The following is an 18,831-nucleotide window of genomic DNA, read 5'->3' on the forward strand; positions in this document are numbered from 1 at the left end:
TGCACATTGTAGTGATATTTCAAGGGAAGGGACTGTTAATGGGTTGACTAGTTGGGTCAAGTCTGGACCAGAGAAAACACCAGCATATGCAGTGAAGGGATACTAGGGTTGGGGACACACTGACCTAAATGAAGCCCCTCAAACAGCTCAACAGTCCCTTGTGCGTCCTCTGGGTTGCACAAGCATTACCGGGGGTTTGAAGATGGTCTTCTTCCCTCCCCTCAAATCCTATGCAGTTAGCAGGGGCATCTCCGTGTCCTAGCATCCATGCCTATGAATGTTAATGGCCTCCTTTTCCTTAGTCCCGAACCAGATTTCACACAGCATGGCCCACTTTAAACATAACCTTCTTCTGTCCTTAGTAATGCATCCCTGGAGATCGAGCTAGGTTAAATCATTCTCAAGCTTCAATACCCCCCCCCCCCCCCCACCCTGCCTGTATCTTCCCATTTCAGGATCATACTAGTCTAAACCCTCCTAATCTGTGGTCTGGATTATGCTCTTCTCTCACATTTTTTACTTCACTTGTCGTCTCCAGAGGTTCTCAGTTAGCTGACTGGCCAGTCTGGACATTCTCCTGCATCAAGGCCATTAGGTGCATTCTGGTGCAGGGAAGCAGAACCACTGCATAGGGCTATGGGCAGCCAAAACTAATTATCCTGCAGATAGTGCCGAGGCTGAGATTTGCTTACTCTCTCACATGAGAGAAACAGAGATTAGATGTGCCCTAAATTGGAAGAGTCTTGCTTACTTGCTCACTCGCTTGCTTGCACTTGCACTTCTCCCGCCCCTTAGAGGTGGGTTGGGGGGGACGGGGGGGCGTAGATGAACACAGAAATAAACAGAATGGTTTCCACTCTGTCCCTGTTGCTAAGGGTAGGATGTCTTCAATCCTCTCTTGGAATGGTGTCGGAATGCCATCAACAGGGAAGCACCATCATGTCATCTGAGAAGGCCCTATATAAAGAGAGGGAGAGCCTTTGAACCTCCCGGCATGTTGAAGGGCTTTTAGAAGTAGTGTCATTATAAATGCTCCTGGAGCTGTGTCTTAATTAGTACATAGCCTGATCATATTTGGGCTGAAGTCGTGCATTTTAATAGTCCATTTTTAACATTCTGCTCATTTTGAAGACCGTTTTAATGAGCTTGTAACTAGTGTTGCACTGGTATGATGATTCTCTTATTAAAAAAAATCATGGTTTTTATGAAATGCAGTATTTTGTCATTTTCTCTGCTGGTACAGTGACCCTTTAAAGGAATGAAAACAGGCTTTTTGGTTAAATAAGCAGTTTACTGTAGTTAAAGCTTGAAACTAGGGATGCACCGATACCACTTTTTCCTTTCAGATACGATACCGATACCAGATTTTCAAGTATCTGCTGATACAGAGTAACGATACCAACCCTGACTTCAATAGAAATGATAGATGGCTGTAAAGTAGTAACTGCACAGCTGAAAAGTTTCAGAGCTATGAAACAATAAAAATCGTCACAATGCAGCAAGCAAGTAGGGAAGCCTAATCTTGCTAAGATCGACCAAACAGCTTTTTATTTGGTGTTTAAAATTCACATTTCATTACAAGAACACGTCTCTGTAAGAAAATATAATAAACCTCAGTGTGTGGCTTTAAAACAAGCTGCTTAAACTCTTAAACTTTTAGTTTTAGGACCAAAAAAACACCACATGGAAAGAACAAGTGCTAAAAGTTCCATTAGATGTCTGTTTATGGTGATAACTTTTCATGATTGGCTGTTTACTGGTTGTTTAAACGTCTGGTTTAATTTTCTATGTTTAAAAAGTCAGCTTTATGGTATTTGTATTTGGCTCTCTATTGCTGAGAGCGATACTGTGTAGTGTAAGTGCATCGTGATGTCCATCATATCGCAAGGTTCTTTGGCCAAATACAGTTCTACATGTTATAAGACTGATCTTGGCTGCTTGTAGTTTCTCTAAAGGGTTCAGCTCTGATACCCAGGGCTTTATTCTTGCTGAAGAAAACTGCCCCTGCAATCTGATACAAGTGGGAGCTTCATGCCGTTTCCGGTTATTCCGTCCAGTTCAGATCCGTTCAGTTCAGCGCAGGAATACCAAACAGATGAAGTCTAAGTTTGGGCTGCTTATCTTTGAGGTCGGCCATACAAAACCATGCAAATCAACAGCCCGGCCAGTGGCTTCAGGGAAAGGACTGCGTAATATGACCACAATTGTGCCTCTAGTTGACACAATACTCCGTTTAAAGCTGTGCTGACCTCATGCTTTTAGCATGATTTGAAGGCTTACCTTCAGCACAGCCTCCTGAGGAGCTTCCTCCTTTACAACCTGAACGTTTCTACCATTTCACCCCCCCTTTCTCCCCCTTCTCCCCCAATAAACACACATTCAGGCTTCTGGAAACACTCATTAAGATTGGCTGACCCCTGACCTTGCCCTCGGACGACCCGGTATCTATTGTGTGTCAGTCTTTCTAAAGGGCAAGCATGCGGTGAAGGCTTCAGGAGTCGTGTATTGATGATGGAGTTAGATTTTAATCACACCGCTAGATGTCAAGCCTAATCCGTTATGTTTATAGAACCCTTCGGAGTTCAGAGAAGAGTCCTCGGTGCACTCCACAGCAGGGCTGTACGGAAGCTGGAATTGTGGGTCGATGCTATTTGAACTTTTTTTTCATGCATATACACTGCATTGCCGAATGTTTGTGGACACCCCTTCTAATGAATGCGTTTAGCTGCTTCAAAGACCCATTGCTGAGACAGATGTGCAAATAGTCCCTGTAGAGAAGTACTGGCAATAGAACAGTACCTTCGGGTACTGTTCTAGTGCTAGATCCACTTGGGTCCACTTGAACATTAGGGAGATCTGAATATATCGGATACCAAAATTATTATTATTTTTTTAAGCAGATGTTCAGTGTGTAGACTTTAATAATAGAGGTCCTAATAGAGGCATGGTCAGTTGTGAATGTTCAGGTTACTTGGAGTAATGTGAAGTTTTGATTGGTCCCATTGTGTCGTCTGCACAGTTGCACCTAATTAGACCTTATTAGACCCTTTTAAGGCTTTTTCCTTAGTGGAAGGAGTGTGCAGTGGAATGGTGAAATATTCAGTAGCCAGGAGTCTGGTGGTCCTCTGGTATAGAAGGACAAAGCATTGAATGTGACTGCTGCTTGACCTTTCTCCAGCCGTTTTTGTGGCCATTTGCCCTGAGGGGAGCATGCTTTCGGGGCCTGTTTAATTCTTTTCATCTGCATGGCAGACTTTTTCTGAATCTGCCCTCTCCTCCCTTCAGCAGTCCTGGTGCAGTGTGTATGGAGTGTATTCAGACCTGTCAGAATTGGTGGTGACTGACTCATCTCTTTTTCAGATTTCCTTCTGAGTCATACCGCCACCTCCTGACCTCTCTCCGGGCTCCTAGGTCCTCTGGTCGACATGGCCGTGAGGGCTTTGAATGATTACGAGCTTTGGAAGTGTAGGCTTGAGGCTGGGGTAAGAGGGGCGAGGGGGGTGTGGAGGAGGGGAACAAACATTTCAATTGAAGGTGTGCGCATGACTCCGAGCTCGGAGTCACCGTGGGTTCAGCGCGTGCCGGCGGCCAGGGCGTTTGAAGCCTGCTCTGCGCTGCCAAGTTTCTCCGTGAATGCTGCAACAGGTCGGGGCAGTGTTCTGTGTGTCTCTCGCTCTCTCGCTCTCTCGCTCTCTCTCTGTGTCCCACCCCCCCCCCCCCCACCCCCTCCGCCTTGGGCCCGTTCTGCCTATAAATACACGCCCACCTCGCTCACGCTGCTGCTTCATTCACACTGGAGCCTCGCACTTCAGAGCCCAGATTCACCCTTAAGCCACCCCTTCAGAATTCAGCTGTTGGGGCCAAGGAATAGAGGCGCTTGCCCGACCCTCTGTTTGGCAGGGGGTGTCGACTCACGGCTTCTGCTGCCCCCTCTTCCTCTGAGAAATGTCAATTATTTTTATGTTTAGGAGGCTGTTTGTTCCTAATGCCAGCAACCTTGTTGTGCCTCATTAAAGCACTATTTAAAGCAGAGAAATGTTACATCTCACTCCCGATCTGATCCGATCCGCCCGGGCCTGCGCGTTTGGAGCGCTTGTGCAATTGTGAGCGTTGCGCCTACTCCCCTGTCCTTGCTTAGGTCTTGAAATTCATGACGTCGGGCATGTCTGAATTGGCACTCCCTGGTGACCAACTGTGTGAAGTGAGAAATATTTTCCTGCTCTATTTTCAGTGCTCAGTTATATGATGCTCCTAACGGGAGTCGTAGCTCCAGGGTTTTAAAGCAGGCTGATGAGGAGAGATTAAGTCCATTGTTCTCTTATGAAAAGATATGAAAATGCCATTGAAACAGAAACAAGAGTGGTTGCATACTGATATGGGGGGGGGGACCGACCTATGGCATTTATGCAGTGAATTGCAATGACTGCACCCCCCCCTCCTCCTCCGCAGTCCTTTTAAAAGTGGTCATATCTCTGGATATTTGGCTTTGTTTGTTTGTTAGTTTGTTTTTGTGCACCCATCCATTCTTCCTTCTCTCTCCCTAGGTTTCTCACACCTCCCCAGCAGTCTCTACCCCAGCCCCTACCTTCCTCTGGGTCACCTGGAGCACCCGCAGCTTGGCCACCATGCTGTATTCGACTCCCAGAAAGGTCTGTCTGATGGGAAAAGCTGGGTTTATATAATTAATCTCCCTTGAAATTGCTTGTATTGTAATGGTCTCTGCTAGAAGGACTTTGTCAGTCGTGTTTAAATCTTAATAAATGAAGGAATGCGGCAGTAGGAAAGGTCAGTTAGCTGTGAATATAATAAGCGTGTTGGGCGTTATGTAACTTTTTGTAGTCTGAAATGGCAGAGTGTACTAAAGTAATTTAGTTTCAGTGTTCAGATATTATATTACTGCACTGCTATGAAAGCTGGATCTCTTTCAGCGACATAGCTGGGTGGAATTCCTGCTCAAGGCCAGGAGCTATGTGATATTGTTTCGAACCATGTTTCATTTTTTATTTATTTATTTTTAATACAAAATGTGATTTTAGTCCACTGGTGTGAGTGTGTTGTGATGAAACTTTGCCATATGAAGCTTGAAGCTGTTTCTATTTCATTTGCGGTGAATAAAAAGGCCAGTGTTCCGCTGTTTTCCCGTACTCCTGCAGCTTTTACATGCACTTTCATAAGCTGCTGAACAAGAATAAGGAGGGAACCTGATTCCGGTGTTGTGCTTTTCAGCCTCAACAGAACACAACACAGCACAGCGCATCACCAAGAGCATGAATAGAGGGGTTATGTTACATTGCAGCTGTCTTGAGTTCAGGTTTACTGAGTCTCTCTCTGTGCTCTTTTCTTTCCAGATGGGTTTTACCTTCCAGGCTCGGTACACTCCCAGTCTGCCATGGCCCGGAGTCTGGCAGCACACATACCCGGCTCCCTCTCCAGGGAGAAGGAGGCCGTGCCTCCTCACAAAACCTCCTCCAAAGACTTTGGCCGGGAGCTGGGGAAGGACAAGCAGTCCTGCAAGACCGACCCAGGCCACTCCGTCCAGCGTAGGGAGCGGGAAAGGAGCCGGGACGAGCCCCGGCCTCACAGCGTGGTGGACCTCACCCAGGACGTGAAGTCTGAGGACGAACGGCGAACGGGTAGCTCAGAGCGGCTGGCCAAGACTACCGAGCACACATGGCCTTTCTTTCAGCAGCACTCGCCCGTCACCACTGCTGCGGACACTAAGCTCAAACACCCCCTCCAGCCCTCCTCGCTCAGCAACTGCAGGAGTAGTAGTGGCAGCAGCGGAACGCCAGCCAGGTACCACAGTGCGGAGCAGGAGAGGAGGGAGCGGGACGACGAAAACGCCCGGCCGCCCATGGACAGGCAGAAACGATGTGACTCAGTAGTGGCCACCTCACTTGGCACTTTGCACCCGTCTTACGCCAGCCCCTCCTCCCTGCAGAGCAGCCCAGCCCAGCACCTCCCACCCAGGTTGGCATCTTCCGGCACCTACCCTCCCCCTCACCACATGCCATCCGGCCTGTACCAGCTCTACTCGGCCGCCAAAGAGCCGCCAGCCAAGGAACACAGAGTGACCGCTCCCACTTACGTGCCTTCTGTTGAGGTTTACGACGAGCGGAAAGGACCTATCCAGATCGCCTCGCAAGCTCGGGATAATAAGGGCGACAAGAGCAGGGACAGGGTGCCCTTGCAGGTAGGGGGTGAGAGGGCGCCTGCGGACCATGGGTGCTCCTCTCTCAGGAACGAGTCTCCTCCTGCTCATGGCAACTTTAAGAGAGACATTGTACGAGAGGAGGGCTCAGTAATCAGGGCCAATAATTTGGCCCTGAAAAGGCCACCGCCCTCAGATGTGTTTCTGGACAAATCGGGCCACAGCCCAGATGCCAGAGACTTAACTAGCAGCATGCCCAAACACATGATCAAAACTGGGTTGGAGGTGGAAGCCCGGAGCCAAGAGCGTGAGAACGTTCACAGGTCCGGTCCCACTTTCTCTGGCCTGGACCCCACCACTATCCACTCCACAGAGGCCAAGTGGAAGCCTTTCGAGATGGGCAACTACGCCACCAGCCACATGGCTGCTCTGGCTGCCCAGCACGCTCACGGGCCCAGGAGAGACGAGGAGGGAAAGCGCATGTACCTTGACCCGGCAGCCACGGTTCGACCTGCGAGCAGCAGGTGCAGCCCGGAGTCCCAAGGTGAGGTTTCTGCCATGCAGAGCCTCATCAAATACAGCGGGAACTTCTCAAACGAGTCAGGCTCCAGGCAGGTCTCGGATAGCCGCAGTCCGTTTGGAGGACTGGGCAACCTGAAGCTGGAGGCGGGTCAGCATGCAGGGTCCAAAGCTCAGCACCTACCACCACAGCACCTGGGAAAGCAATTGAAGAGGGAACCAGAGAGGCCCGAGAGTGCTAAGTCTTTTGGCCGGGACTCCTCTCAGGGAGAAGCTGAGGTTCGGCACCCACCAGTGGGCATCGCGGTGGCTGTGGCTCGACAGAGAGACAACAGCAGCAAGCCCAGCTCCGTATCGGACCGAGACAGACCAATTCTGGGTGGAGGCATTAAAGGTAAAGTAGCGTTTGATGATGATGATGATGATTATGATTATGATCGGATGAGCGAGGAACCATGCTTTTTAAACTTATTTGCTAAGCTGAACAAAACGCCCATCAACCTCGTCTGTGTTCTCATGGCTGTGAGAGCCTGTTTGTTTGGCCGTGCCTCAGCAGCAAGGTCGTTTTGCCCTCCGTAGGAAAGCAAAACATGTATGAGAGGCGGAGCTGGCGTGCTTTCATTCTTCAGACGGCTCACCAGAGATCCTGGCCATCAGCTGCGCTATCGCTTTGGCCCAAACTGCTTTCTGCTAGCAGCACGGAGTGTGTTAAACCTTTCACTGACTAAGACACAGCCTGCCTGCCCGCATTAGAAATGTAATTTACAGAGCAGAACTAAAAGCTGTAAACAAGCTCTGAATTCTAATAAGACTAGGTTTGTTGCTAAGCAATAGAATCAGCCTTGGGAGAAAGAGAAAGAGCAAGAGAGAGAGAGACCGAGAAGGAAAGGAAGGAGTGAGGCATGGGGAGAGAGGCATTAATTTATGTCCTTCTGTGTGCGAAGGGATTGTAGTAATAACATAACATTAGCCCTCTCGCGCGGAGATGTTTGAATTTACACAAGTATTTATAAAAAAAAGAAGAAGAGAAGAGAAAAGAAACCGGGGGCGAGAGAGCTTTACTCGACTAATCTGCAGTGTTTCTGATGCAAATGATAGCATGTTGGACAGGCTTTTGGTAACCTTGGAAACAGGCTGAAACCTTTCCCTGGGGGCTTGACGAAGATCTGTGGGCTCTCGCGTCCTGTCTAAGGTCGAAGAGCGTGGTCTACTCTCTGCCAGTGTCTGTCAATATCATGAGGGTTCAATAAACTCGCGCCGAATCACTCTGAGGCACTTCTGACCGTGCTCATCCTTGAGGGTCCATATCTTGATATTTGCAATATTTGTTGCATTCTTTGATGTTTTGTAGTACAAGTTTTTTTAAAGCTTCTAATGGTCGAGCGCCGATTGGGGGAAATGCCCGTCTTGCACATCAGCACCCAAATAGCTTGATCCTTAAGGTGATCTCCTGATCCTGAAGTTTTTATTCTGAATGTAGTGCAAGTGGGATCGGATCCGAATCCGATCCCAGTCTCTTAATGCTGACTATCGGCTGCATCTGATCCGATCTTTGTGTTTCTGTATCAATAATTGAGCCCCACAACTTAGATAAAGACGTGTTGATACACAAAAGTGCACCCCGGTAAAACCACTTTTCTGGAAGTTTCTAGAATCGGACTCCATTCTAATCTGATCTACTTTGTTTGGAGCAACTTTTTAAGCGACGGTTTCAAATTCTATATGGTTTAATATCATACAGTCCAGTCTGACTGACCTACCTGACCGTTCAGCTCCCAGCTCCTTTACTCTTAACTCTGCAGTCTGATCACTAATGAATGTGCTGCTCAGAGCTGGTTTACATCCAAAGAAAGGAGCCTGGTTCTCTCGCTGAACAGAGCGTTTCCACCATAGTTTGGTTTGTAATCAGGCCTAATTCAGGAGTAAAGGTGGGATGGAAAGAACGTTAGATCTTCCCAAATGAATCTTATGGAATAAAATAATGTTGTCGTTGTTCAACTACAACCAGACTCTGGTATGTGGGTTTGTGGGGGTTTTTTTGGCACTGTGCAGAAAATAGACCTACGTTTTCTGAAAGAGTGAAAAGAAGAGGTCCTCCTCTTCTGACAGATTAACTAACACGCTCTTCATCTGCTGCTCTCTGAGCCGCACGTTCCCTCTTCCCTGAACTTTCCGTTCCACCTTAAATAATGCAGCTGTTACGCTCTGCTGTCGACATGTACACGCGGTCACTGCAGCACTTTTTAAGGTGGAATGAAGAGTTCGGAGCTGTTACTAGTTGGTTCTAATTCACACTTATTAGTTCTGCTCTGTTTGGTTTTGCTCACCGTCTAGAGTAGCTCAGGAAAATTGAGAAGTTCATCTGCAGCAGCTGAGGATCGTGTCCATTAACGGCACTGAGGATCAGAATTGGATCGTAACCTTAAAAGCAGAGACCCAATCAAAAAAAGTCACTGGATTGGATCGAGACATCCCAAACAAGTGGTCTTAGGTAGAGCTGGGCAATATGATATTTTATTATATCGTGATATTGTGTTCCTCGATACAAAATATATGCTATTATGAGTTTATCGTGGATATCATCAGTGCCTATAGAGCACTGATTATCTGCACATTTCATTACAAAGAGAGGAATCAGTCTTATTTAATTGAACGGAATGAAGCGTATTTTGAGTAAAAATCCCAGTACTCTGTATGGGAGAGTAGTTGGACTGCAGTTTTTAGATTTTATCCTGTTGATGCATTTTGTCTACATGACAAAATATAGTGATGAATATCATATATTGTAAAATATTTCTTTAAATATCACATTATAATTCCCCCCCCCCTCCCCCATATCGCCCAGCTCTGGTTTTAAGTCCGCCATGTTAATGGCCAGTCGTTTGTGGCCCTTTTTGACTAGAGTCAATGTGAGATTAATAAGCAAGCTCATGACTCCTTTCTCAGCTTGTGTCCATCACAAGAGTCTTACAAGAGTAATCGTTGACCATCTAAGCTGACCATATGGATACTAGAAACCCTGGAAATGACTCATATGTAACATATGGGTGCCATCATGGCTGATGATTGGCCTTTATTATGCATTACCTTAAATGTTCCATGCTATGGATTGAACATTGTGTCCTTTGTTCTGGTTGGCTGCCTCACTCACACAGGCCCAGGCCACAAGGAAGAGGAGCAAGGAGACGAGCGAGTGCATCACCGTGACGACCGGCTTCTCTCTGGACGTCTGGAGCGCGAGCAGGAGAAAGTGTTGAGGTGAGATGTGAGCTCCTGACCGCTGGTGTCGAAGGCCCTGCGAACGGCTGATTGAAAAAAACCTGCTTGAGCTCGGTCCTCTTAACGTTTGTTGGTGTGGTGCAGCCGATGCTCTTGCGGGGGACTCTGACACCCTCCCCGTTTTTATATTTATGAATTCTGCTGTTTTTAATCCATAACTCTTTTCTCGAGAGAGCTTCCACTAACTCCCAGTTTCATGTTTCACAGACCATAAATTTAATAGTGTGATGAAAGACGCTATGTAGCTCTGACTGAGACGAGGGGGTTGAAATCACATTGGCCTTTGGTCATTTTTGTAGAAAGCCAGACATGCAGAGCAGAGGGAAATGTAATAGTAAAGAAACATTGGGTTATGTGGGGTTGGAAAAGGCATGCTCAGTAGTTGTACATTGAATTCCTGCTTTGGTGATATCAGCTGGGGTTCAGACGGGCAGTCTTTTGAGGTCCGTTATTCTATTAGCTCCGCTCTTTTGGCTTGTGTTTATAATATTCCGAACCTGAATATATTGCCACCCAGGCTTTTTATTTGATGATTATGATAATATTAAGTAAGCTATGCCTCGACGTTCACAGGTTTAGGTTCACTTGTGGTTCTCCAGACAGTGAGCCAGGGAGGGGGAAGGCAAAGAGAAAAGAAAGAGAAAGAAAGAGGCCATGCACTTATACAGGAACTCCTGACTAGGCCTGCCAAAGGATAGGGTGGTTCTTTTGAAGGTTGGTCATTAAATGAACCTAAACCATTGACGGGCGAATGTGCTCTTGCATCCTGTGCAGTTTAGAGACTGGTGCTAAAGCTTTGCTTATACTGGTAAGAAGCCAGAGGGAGGCGGCTATGCCAAAAAAGACATTTCCTTTTCCCAAACAAGCTGATACAGTCTTTAGAGAATGCCAAAAAGGACCGGAGTTAGTTAATTAAAAACATCTCATTATTGAAATGGTGGAGTTTTATTGCAAAAGGTCTGCGAGCACATCCGCTCTGTCCTGCTGCTTTGATTCTCCTCATAGGCTTAAGACAGCAACTTCTTTCTTTCTTTCTTTTTTTTGTATTGTTATTAGTCTTGCTCTCAGCATGGGCTTCTTTAAAGAGTAGATGGATTTAGGAGTACTTTTCCCTTCTCTTATGAGTCTATTTTCAAAGTGTTGCGGCCATTTAGAGTGGCAGCAAATGCCAGCCTCCCCCACTGTGGAAATTGGTGCGTATAAAACCACCCGTCTTTCTCAGCGTGATTCTGCTCTCAGCTTTGCACCCCGAGCTTAATTCAGAAACAGCCGCAGACTGCTGAGCCATGGTGAGACGTCTGCACTTTATAGCTCTGACCAACCTGAGCATGGCGGAGGGCTCCTTGAATTGAATTTTGAAATTTGCAGCTGCGATCATCTGAGATCAGCCCCAAGCATGTGGACGTGAAAGGAATTTGCCAGAAAAAACAACAAACAAACAAACAAACAGGCCGTTTAACTGACTGATTTAATCTGAAGAAGGTTGTGCATGAGCTTGAACACGTAGTTCTCTTTGGTTTCCGATCCCCAGAGAGAGTAAGGAGTTGGCGGAGTACACTCAGATGCATCCTCCCATGGTGTCTGCAAGCGGACTGAACCCTAACCTGATGGTGACCGGCGGACCAACCCTTGCAGGGTCGGGACGCTGGCCTGCTGACCCTACCTCCCATCTGGCCTCCCACCCCTGGCTGCCCCGCCCCGGAGCTTCTTCTATGTGGCTGCCTGGTTCTCCATACGGTACTTGCTTAAGCTTACCTACTTATACATGACACAAGTTCTAAGAACGAGTGTTGTTCGGATGTAAATGACACCAGTATGGAGTGTAACCTCTTGTAATTTTGATAGTATGACAAAGTGTGGGTACGAATGTTGGGAGTGCTGATTGATTTCAGCCCTCAGGCACTTACTGTCTAGGCCGAGGGTCGTGGAATTCTTGGAAACGCACCCAGGCCCTGCAAAAACTCTTAGTCCAAAAATAACAGCGAACAGCGCTGCCCTATTGCAGTTCAGTGACGTAGGAATTCCTGTCTAGACTTTACTGGAAAAGACCCAACAAGAAAATAGCTGTAGTTTAAAGTGCTAGGGATTGGGAGTCTCTAGGGGGGGGTGGGGGGGTTGAAGCCCCAGTGAGCCAAAGCAAATGGACCATCAACTCTAGCTTCCACAGAGCTTGCCTTTTCTAACCTAGTTGTCTTCCCCTCTGTGATGCATGCAGGTCTGGGCCCCCCTGCTCTCCACCAAGCCCTGCCTCCAGGATACCCCCCAACCTTGCCTGGATCTATTCCTCCACCCTACCAGTTTGCTCGGGACCCCCAAACAGGGCAGCTGGTCGTCATTCCCACGGAGCACCTTCCACACTACAGTAGGTCCACTCCGCTTTTACTTTGGGAGGCAAATGCTGCCGATTATTTTCAGTACAGTAGGCTGCATCGTCTAGAACAGCACCAGCAGCACCTCTCAGGAGGTACAAGTAGTGTCCAATAGATGGAAATCTGGATAACCGGAATCGGAGGAATTTTATACACCTTGTCTGATCGTGCTGTGAGGGCATGCCGTCCCGTACCACAAAGCATCACATTCCTCTTGTCAGGAGCACAGTCTTCCTCACATGTCTGGAATGTGCACCACTGATGTCTCCCCTTCTTTTGCAGCGACGGAGATGTTGGAGCGCGGACCCCCGCTGTGGTCAGCGGTGTATCCGCCAGCAGGCAGCACCCTACAGCACGCCCACCAGCTGCAACTCCTTTCCCACCAGCAGCTCGTACGCCAACAGGAGCTTTACATGATTCAGCAGCAGGCCGCCCAGGTCATGGAACTGCAGAGGAACGCACAGTTTGTGGTAGGAGAAACCCCTCCTCCTCATACAATATGTGGACAAAAGTATTGGGACACCTGTTCTTTCATTCCTTCTTCTGAAATCAATGGTATTAAAGAGTTTAACCTGGGAAGGTTTTCTGCTAGGTTTGGCATTTGATTGCATTCGGTGACGAGAGCATTAGTGAGGTCAGGATGTTGTGGTTTTGTGGTTTTACTGGATGCAGTGCAGACATTCTAGAGAACAAAGTTCTTCCACTGCTCCACAGCTGAATGCTGGAGGGCTTTATAGCCCTCTAGCCAGGCCTGGCATTAGGCAGCATGGTGCCCATAAGTTCATGTTTATCTTCTCCTGTTCTGTTGGCAGTACTTCTCTACAGGGACTAGACAAGCTGTGTTGTGTGTGCATTTGCACATCTGTCTGCAGTGGGAGCAATGCAAGTAGCTGAATGCATTAATTACAAGGGGTGTCTACAAACATGTGGACATGTGGTATATTTAGGGTGTGGCGTATAGTGGCGATGGGATGGGGATCATTAACATTCCACATCATTAAAAAAAAATACTCCAATAGTACTGGCTAGCCAGGAGCTCTGAGGATAGTATAGACAGTTCTGCATCTATTAAGTTATCTCAAATAAACCTACTGACGTGCTGTTATCTATAAAAAGACAGAGTTCCCACCCGTCTTGGAAAATCTGGAAAACTTTAACATTTACAGACTATTTTTCCAGTTGTGAAAACTCCTGGGAGATGAGAAATTTGCCAGAGAGTGAGACTCTAGAAAGGTTGAGCTATTGAGCCACCAGGATGTGTGAACAGACCTTTGAAAAATGCCAAAGGATTTACAGAGGGATTTGCATCTTAAGGAAAAGATTGTTTAGTAGTACTTTCAGTGACCGTGTGTAAAATCCATGCTTTTAATTTGCTCATCGTATGGATATTGTCATGTATGGAAGTCATAGGAAATGTCCTGAAAAAGTCCTGGAAAAATGTTTCCTTAAAAAGGCAAAAGTGCAGATGAAATTCAGCCTACAAGAAGGCCAGTCTATTTAGAAATGGAATTCAGTGTCCCGCTGGGTCTCTCCTATTACTGATAATACATTGAAATCCTGAACCAGCCTTTCTTCTTTAAAAAAAAAAAAAACCCAAAAACTCTGTCCTTAAAACGAGCTATTTTTAATTCTAAGCTTTTTTCACGCAAGATCTAAAAGTAGGCTATCATGCTCAAAACATCAGATCACACAGTGAGTGTGAGAGACTGTTTTTAAATATGCAGTGTTATTTTGTTCTATTACAGCATGTCAGAAAGCACAAAACCGGCCCTTTCGAGATTCCTTATCTGGATGCTGTTTGAGAGACGTATGGCTTTATTTAGATATACAGGTTTAGATTTGCACAATCTTTAGTTCCCATTACTTATAAGCTGCTTTGGCTGCGTTGTCGCTCCAGTGCAAAACTAAAGAAACAAACATGGGGACTTATTCACCATCTGTTCTTAAGAATACATTTCTTCTGAAAACCCATTTGTGCAATTTTTATTTTTTATTTTTTATTTTTTTATATATATATATACAAGGACTCTGACGCTCACCAATGTTTACCAGTTCAGGATTTGTTTCATTTACGAGGACAACGTGATCCATCATTAAAAGGGCAAAGCTATGAGCAATTCTGCTGTTTAAAAGCACATGAATTTTAAGAAATGTCTTAAATGAGGCCCTTTGACCCCAAACTTGTCTTGGCTGGTCAGCTACATTGGGTAATAATGGTCAAACACAACCACCGCCTTGCGCTTCATTTCCTGTGTCTCTTCTTTTTTTTTTTTTCTGTTTCTGCAGGAGAGACTTAAAGAACAGCGGGCCGACCTGGAGGATAAAGCAGAAAAGCGAGGCGGCGAGGGGACGAAAGCTCCAGTCCTGCACCCCCGCAGGCCGTCCCCGCGCTCCCCAACGCCATCTACTTCCTACAGAAAGACCCTGACGCCTCTGCCGGTCACGCCGCTGCCCTCCCCTGTTACTGCCCTTAAGTCAGAGGACAGGTCTAAAGGGGAGAGCACCTTGTCCCAGCAGTCCTACTCCCACCCATCTACCCCAGCCCCACACCCGGTCAGCCCTGCCTCCGCCTCGCCCCCTCCCCCCTCACCCATCCGCCCCAAACAGGAGACTGTGGAGGTGCCTGAAAAAGAGGTGCTGGATCTGCAGAAACGATCGCCTGCTTCCTTCCCATCTATATATCCTGGTAAGCAGATTATGGTTTGTATTGTGGTCTGTAATGAAATTGGTGTGCAATTTCAGCCGTGATGACTATTACAAACCCTCATCAGCTGTGTTGTTTTGCTGTGGGGTGTAATGGAATTTTCTTTTTATTGGCGTGTCGCTCCCCGTCACTAAGAATTTGCTGTTGAAGCTTCAGTCATGACTCTTTGGTGCTGTTTTTGCGTCTGTATTTGGGTGTGCACTAGCGAGCCACACAGGACAGCAGAGTGCTATTCTTCATGTCAGTGTGTGTGCAGCCTAGAGGAGCCTTAATGAGTAGGCTGTAAATATCCCCGCATATGGGATTACCAGCTGCCACTCCAATCAGAGGGAGACTTCTTACGATAGCAGCACTTTTGTGCCTGTTTCCCCTGACACTCGTGCTTTTAAAAAATTTCAATGCTTGGTATGAATAGATATTTACTCTCTCTGCAGTCTTCATGTATGAATATGAACATATTGGGCGCTGTGTGTGTATGTGTGTGTGTGTATATATAGGGCTTTTGGGATGCTTGTACTGGGGCCATTTGGCTCATGAAACTTTCATAAAGCCCCCATGCTGTAGAGTGTGTGGGGTGATTAATCATTTTGTCACTCTGTTGTGGGGGGACTAAGCCCCTCCATTCTTTGCATAAGCACTCCAAACCACTCAGACCCCTCTCTCTCTCTCTCTCTCTCTCTCTCTCTCTCTCCCTCTCCCTTTTTTTTTTTGGCAGAAATTCCCTCTGGCTACTCGTACCAATCAATAACGGCGCCGTTCAGCAGCCATTACTCCTACCTCCTCCAGCCGGCTGCGGCTGCTGCGGCGGATGCAGACGGCCTTGCTCCAGCTGTGCCGCTGCAGGCCGAGGGTTCTGAGCGCTTGGCGGGGCCGGCGGACGTCAAACCTAGGCATTTATGCTCTCCAGTGCCGGCAGATGCTCTTCGGGCTTCCAGGGAACCCGAGCCCATGGAGGACCGTAGCGTGCCGTTCAAAGAGGAGCCATGCCTGGAGGACAGCAAGGAAGGTCTGGGCCAGGATGGCTGTGGGCAGCCTCTTCACTCTGTTGCTCCCATCCCCAGCCAGGACTTGAGCGCTCCTGCTGAAGTGGAGGCCTGCTCTAGGGTGGTGGCTTCACCAGCTCCATCAGAGGAGAATGATGATGAAGAAGAAGAAGATGATAAACTGGATCTCTCCTCTTCAGGCCACTTAGAGTTGTACCAAATATCAGGACGGGACTTTGATAGGGGACCTGTAGTGGAAGCTGCAGAGAGTTCCATCACCCTTCCAGAGCCTGCCTATGCCCCCTCCTCATGTTACACAGACATTAACCCCGTAGATTGCGACATCAGTCAATCACTTTCCCCGTCCGTTCACACAAACAGACTCCTTTCAGTGCACGAGCTCCAAGAACCCATCTCTGACCCCTCAGAAGATCTCGAATCATCTTGTGACAATCTGCCCATACCCCACGCTCACCAGCCTTCCCCTACATCGCTAGCTATGCTGTTAGAGGACCCTATGGCAGGCATGCTCGCCCTGGTCACAGCCAGTGAGCTGCCGCAGGCTGGAGCCCTCGCCCTGACAGAAACGCCTTCTTCTGGAACGGCATGCTGTCCGGGCGTCAGCCTCCTAGAGTCCAGCGCGGCCGAGGGCATGGCCCTCCTCAGCCAGATGGCGGAGCTGGAGATGGAAAGGCACCAAAGAGACATCTCGCAGGGTAAGGCTCTGCTCTGAACCAGCCTGAAACATGGCTAAAATGAAGCGAATGGTTTGTGATTTGGCTCACTGTGGTAGCGCTTATCTGTGGGGGAAAGGGAAGGGGAAGGAAATGCGTGGATTTGTTCACCCTGGAGTTGGAAAGTAAAATGCGAGCAGGAACACAGGAGGAATGCTTTCAGCTCCAGTGAACGAGCACGGCACTCACTGGAGGAATGAGTAGTGTGCCGATGACTCTCCGACTCTCCTTTTATCAGAGACACTGAATGCTTCATGCATCTTTTAAAGTAAATAAGTAGATTAAAGGAGAAAATAGTAGCGCTACAAGCTACTCGTGCCCCCCCCCCTCCCCCTCCTCCACTTTCAAATATCACTCCAGATCCATTTAGGCATCTTGACACACAACAACCATATTTTCTGGATGCGTTACTCTAGGATGCCCTGCAGAAAAGTATGAGGCTGGATGTAATGTATGTTTGTATTGATTGTACATGTATGTATGTGTGTGTGTGTGCAGGCATAATGCACTGTGGATTAGAGAGCCTTCTGGAAGCTGGCAGACAAGTGCTCCTGGAGGCCATTGAGTGCCAACCACAAGTCAGTATCCGCCTCCCCAGAGAGCTCGACCCAAACAAGAAATACAGCTGGAGACAGAAGAAGGATGAACCTGTATGCAATTTTCTTCTTCTTCTTCCCCCTACCCCCTTCCACCACCCCCCACCACCCCCTCCTCAATCCTTCCCTCAGGCTCCTCATGCTTTCTTTATTCATGTGCAGAGGCTGGGCTTGACTGTTCATTCAAAGGCAGTGTTATCAGACTGTGGTATTTTACAAGACTAACTTGTTCTGTGTGTGTGTGTGTGTGTGTGTGTGTATATATGTGTGTGTGAACTTTTATAGAAAGACTGGTAAAATTAATATGCTATATGAAACACATACACACAAGGCACTGAGTGTCTGCATGGAGTTCCTTAATGAAGATGTTCGTTTCTTTATATGGATATTACTCATTCTTAGGCTGGGTGGCACTTTGGTGATTCACTAGAGGGATTTCAGTTTGTAAGAGGAATGTGGTGCGAGCTCCGGCTCCCGTGGGCTCCTCAAGAGTGAGGAGAGCTAGACCTTATTTAGTCCGGGTGAACAGTTACTGTTATTGAGGGATAACAGAGACAGAGTGTGGGATAAAGTAAAGTGAGTGTGGGTCTGCCAGAACTTGTATCACACAAGCACAGCCATGGGCAATAATGTAGCTTCCTCTTGCTCTTAGATGTTCTCCAAATCCTCTCTGGAGGGGATGGATGCCATGGAGGTGGACTATCGCGTGAGACTGGCTGAGCTGCAGCGGCAATACAAAGACAAGCAGAGGGAGCTGATCAGACTGCAGAGACGGAGAGACAAAGTGTAAGTCACCTTAAAACGGCAGCTTCAGAATGGTGGTGATGCTCCATTGACTGTAACAGGGAGAACGGTGTCTCTGTCATTGCCACTCTGGGCCAGAACATTTTAAAAATGTTGCATTATTTTGATTTTTAGAGAGAAGCTGCAGCTTCAGCAGCAGCAGCACGAAGAAAGGAGCAGGAACCTGGCCAGGAGAGGCCCAGGCCGGCCCCGAAAGCGCAAGCATGGCTTATGCTCGTTGCCTTCGCCCATAGGAAAGCTAGACACCAAGTGTGAAAAGTAAGTGCGCATGGGCCCAAACCCAAACAGAGCCCAGCTGTGCCACCAAATTTTCGACCCCCTGAAGCTAAGCATTGTGCTGTTTCGCAGGCTGGCCAGGAGTGCACTGTACTCCGAGGACTCTGAGAGCGGAGAGGTGCTCAGGAAACGCTTCCGTGGCTCCAACCGAGAGGAGGACGAGGACGAGGAGGCAGACGTCAGTGCGCAGAGGCCAAAGAACAGAAGCAAGAGCTGGAATGGGCAGGAGGCGTCTTCCAGCTACTCTCATGAGGTGTGTGTGCCTACATGTGTGGTGGTGTTTGAAGCAATGGCCAGTTTATGCAGTTTTGCTGTTCAGATATTCTTAAGTGAATGGTATAGGGATGATGATTACTGATATTAATAAGCACTGCTCTTATTTGTATGACTTTTTCTGACTGAAATGAAGAAATGAA

General features: G+C 47.6%; 1 protein-coding gene across 3 annotated transcripts in view; it reads left to right on the top strand.

Annotated features, from left to right (window-relative positions):
* tnrc18 (trinucleotide repeat containing 18) overlaps window positions 1–18,831 on the top strand; it is a 78,820-nt gene that overhangs the window by 27,619 nt on the left and 32,370 nt on the right. For all 3 annotated transcript variants that reach the window (XM_072676349.1, XM_072676351.1, XM_072676350.1), the window contains exons 4-15: window positions 4,545–4,649; window positions 5,349–7,064; window positions 9,826–9,928; window positions 11,481–11,686; window positions 12,165–12,311; window positions 12,601–12,788; window positions 14,605–15,004; window positions 15,738–16,721; window positions 17,238–17,389; window positions 17,988–18,121; window positions 18,254–18,397; window positions 18,488–18,668. In XM_072676349.1, the coding sequence (XP_072532450.1) occupies window positions 4,545–4,649; window positions 5,349–7,064; window positions 9,826–9,928; window positions 11,481–11,686; window positions 12,165–12,311; window positions 12,601–12,788; window positions 14,605–15,004; window positions 15,738–16,721; window positions 17,238–17,389; window positions 17,988–18,121; window positions 18,254–18,397; window positions 18,488–18,668 (4,460 nt within the window). The remainder of the gene's footprint in view (window positions 1–4,544; window positions 4,650–5,348; window positions 7,065–9,825; window positions 9,929–11,480; window positions 11,687–12,164; window positions 12,312–12,600; window positions 12,789–14,604; window positions 15,005–15,737; window positions 16,722–17,237; window positions 17,390–17,987; window positions 18,122–18,253; window positions 18,398–18,487; window positions 18,669–18,831) is intronic.

The sequence above is a fragment of the Salminus brasiliensis genome, chromosome 3 (assembly GCF_030463535.1).
Source record: "Salminus brasiliensis chromosome 3, fSalBra1.hap2, whole genome shotgun sequence".
In the NCBI taxonomy this organism is placed as follows: domain Eukaryota; kingdom Metazoa; phylum Chordata; class Actinopteri; order Characiformes; family Bryconidae; genus Salminus; species Salminus brasiliensis.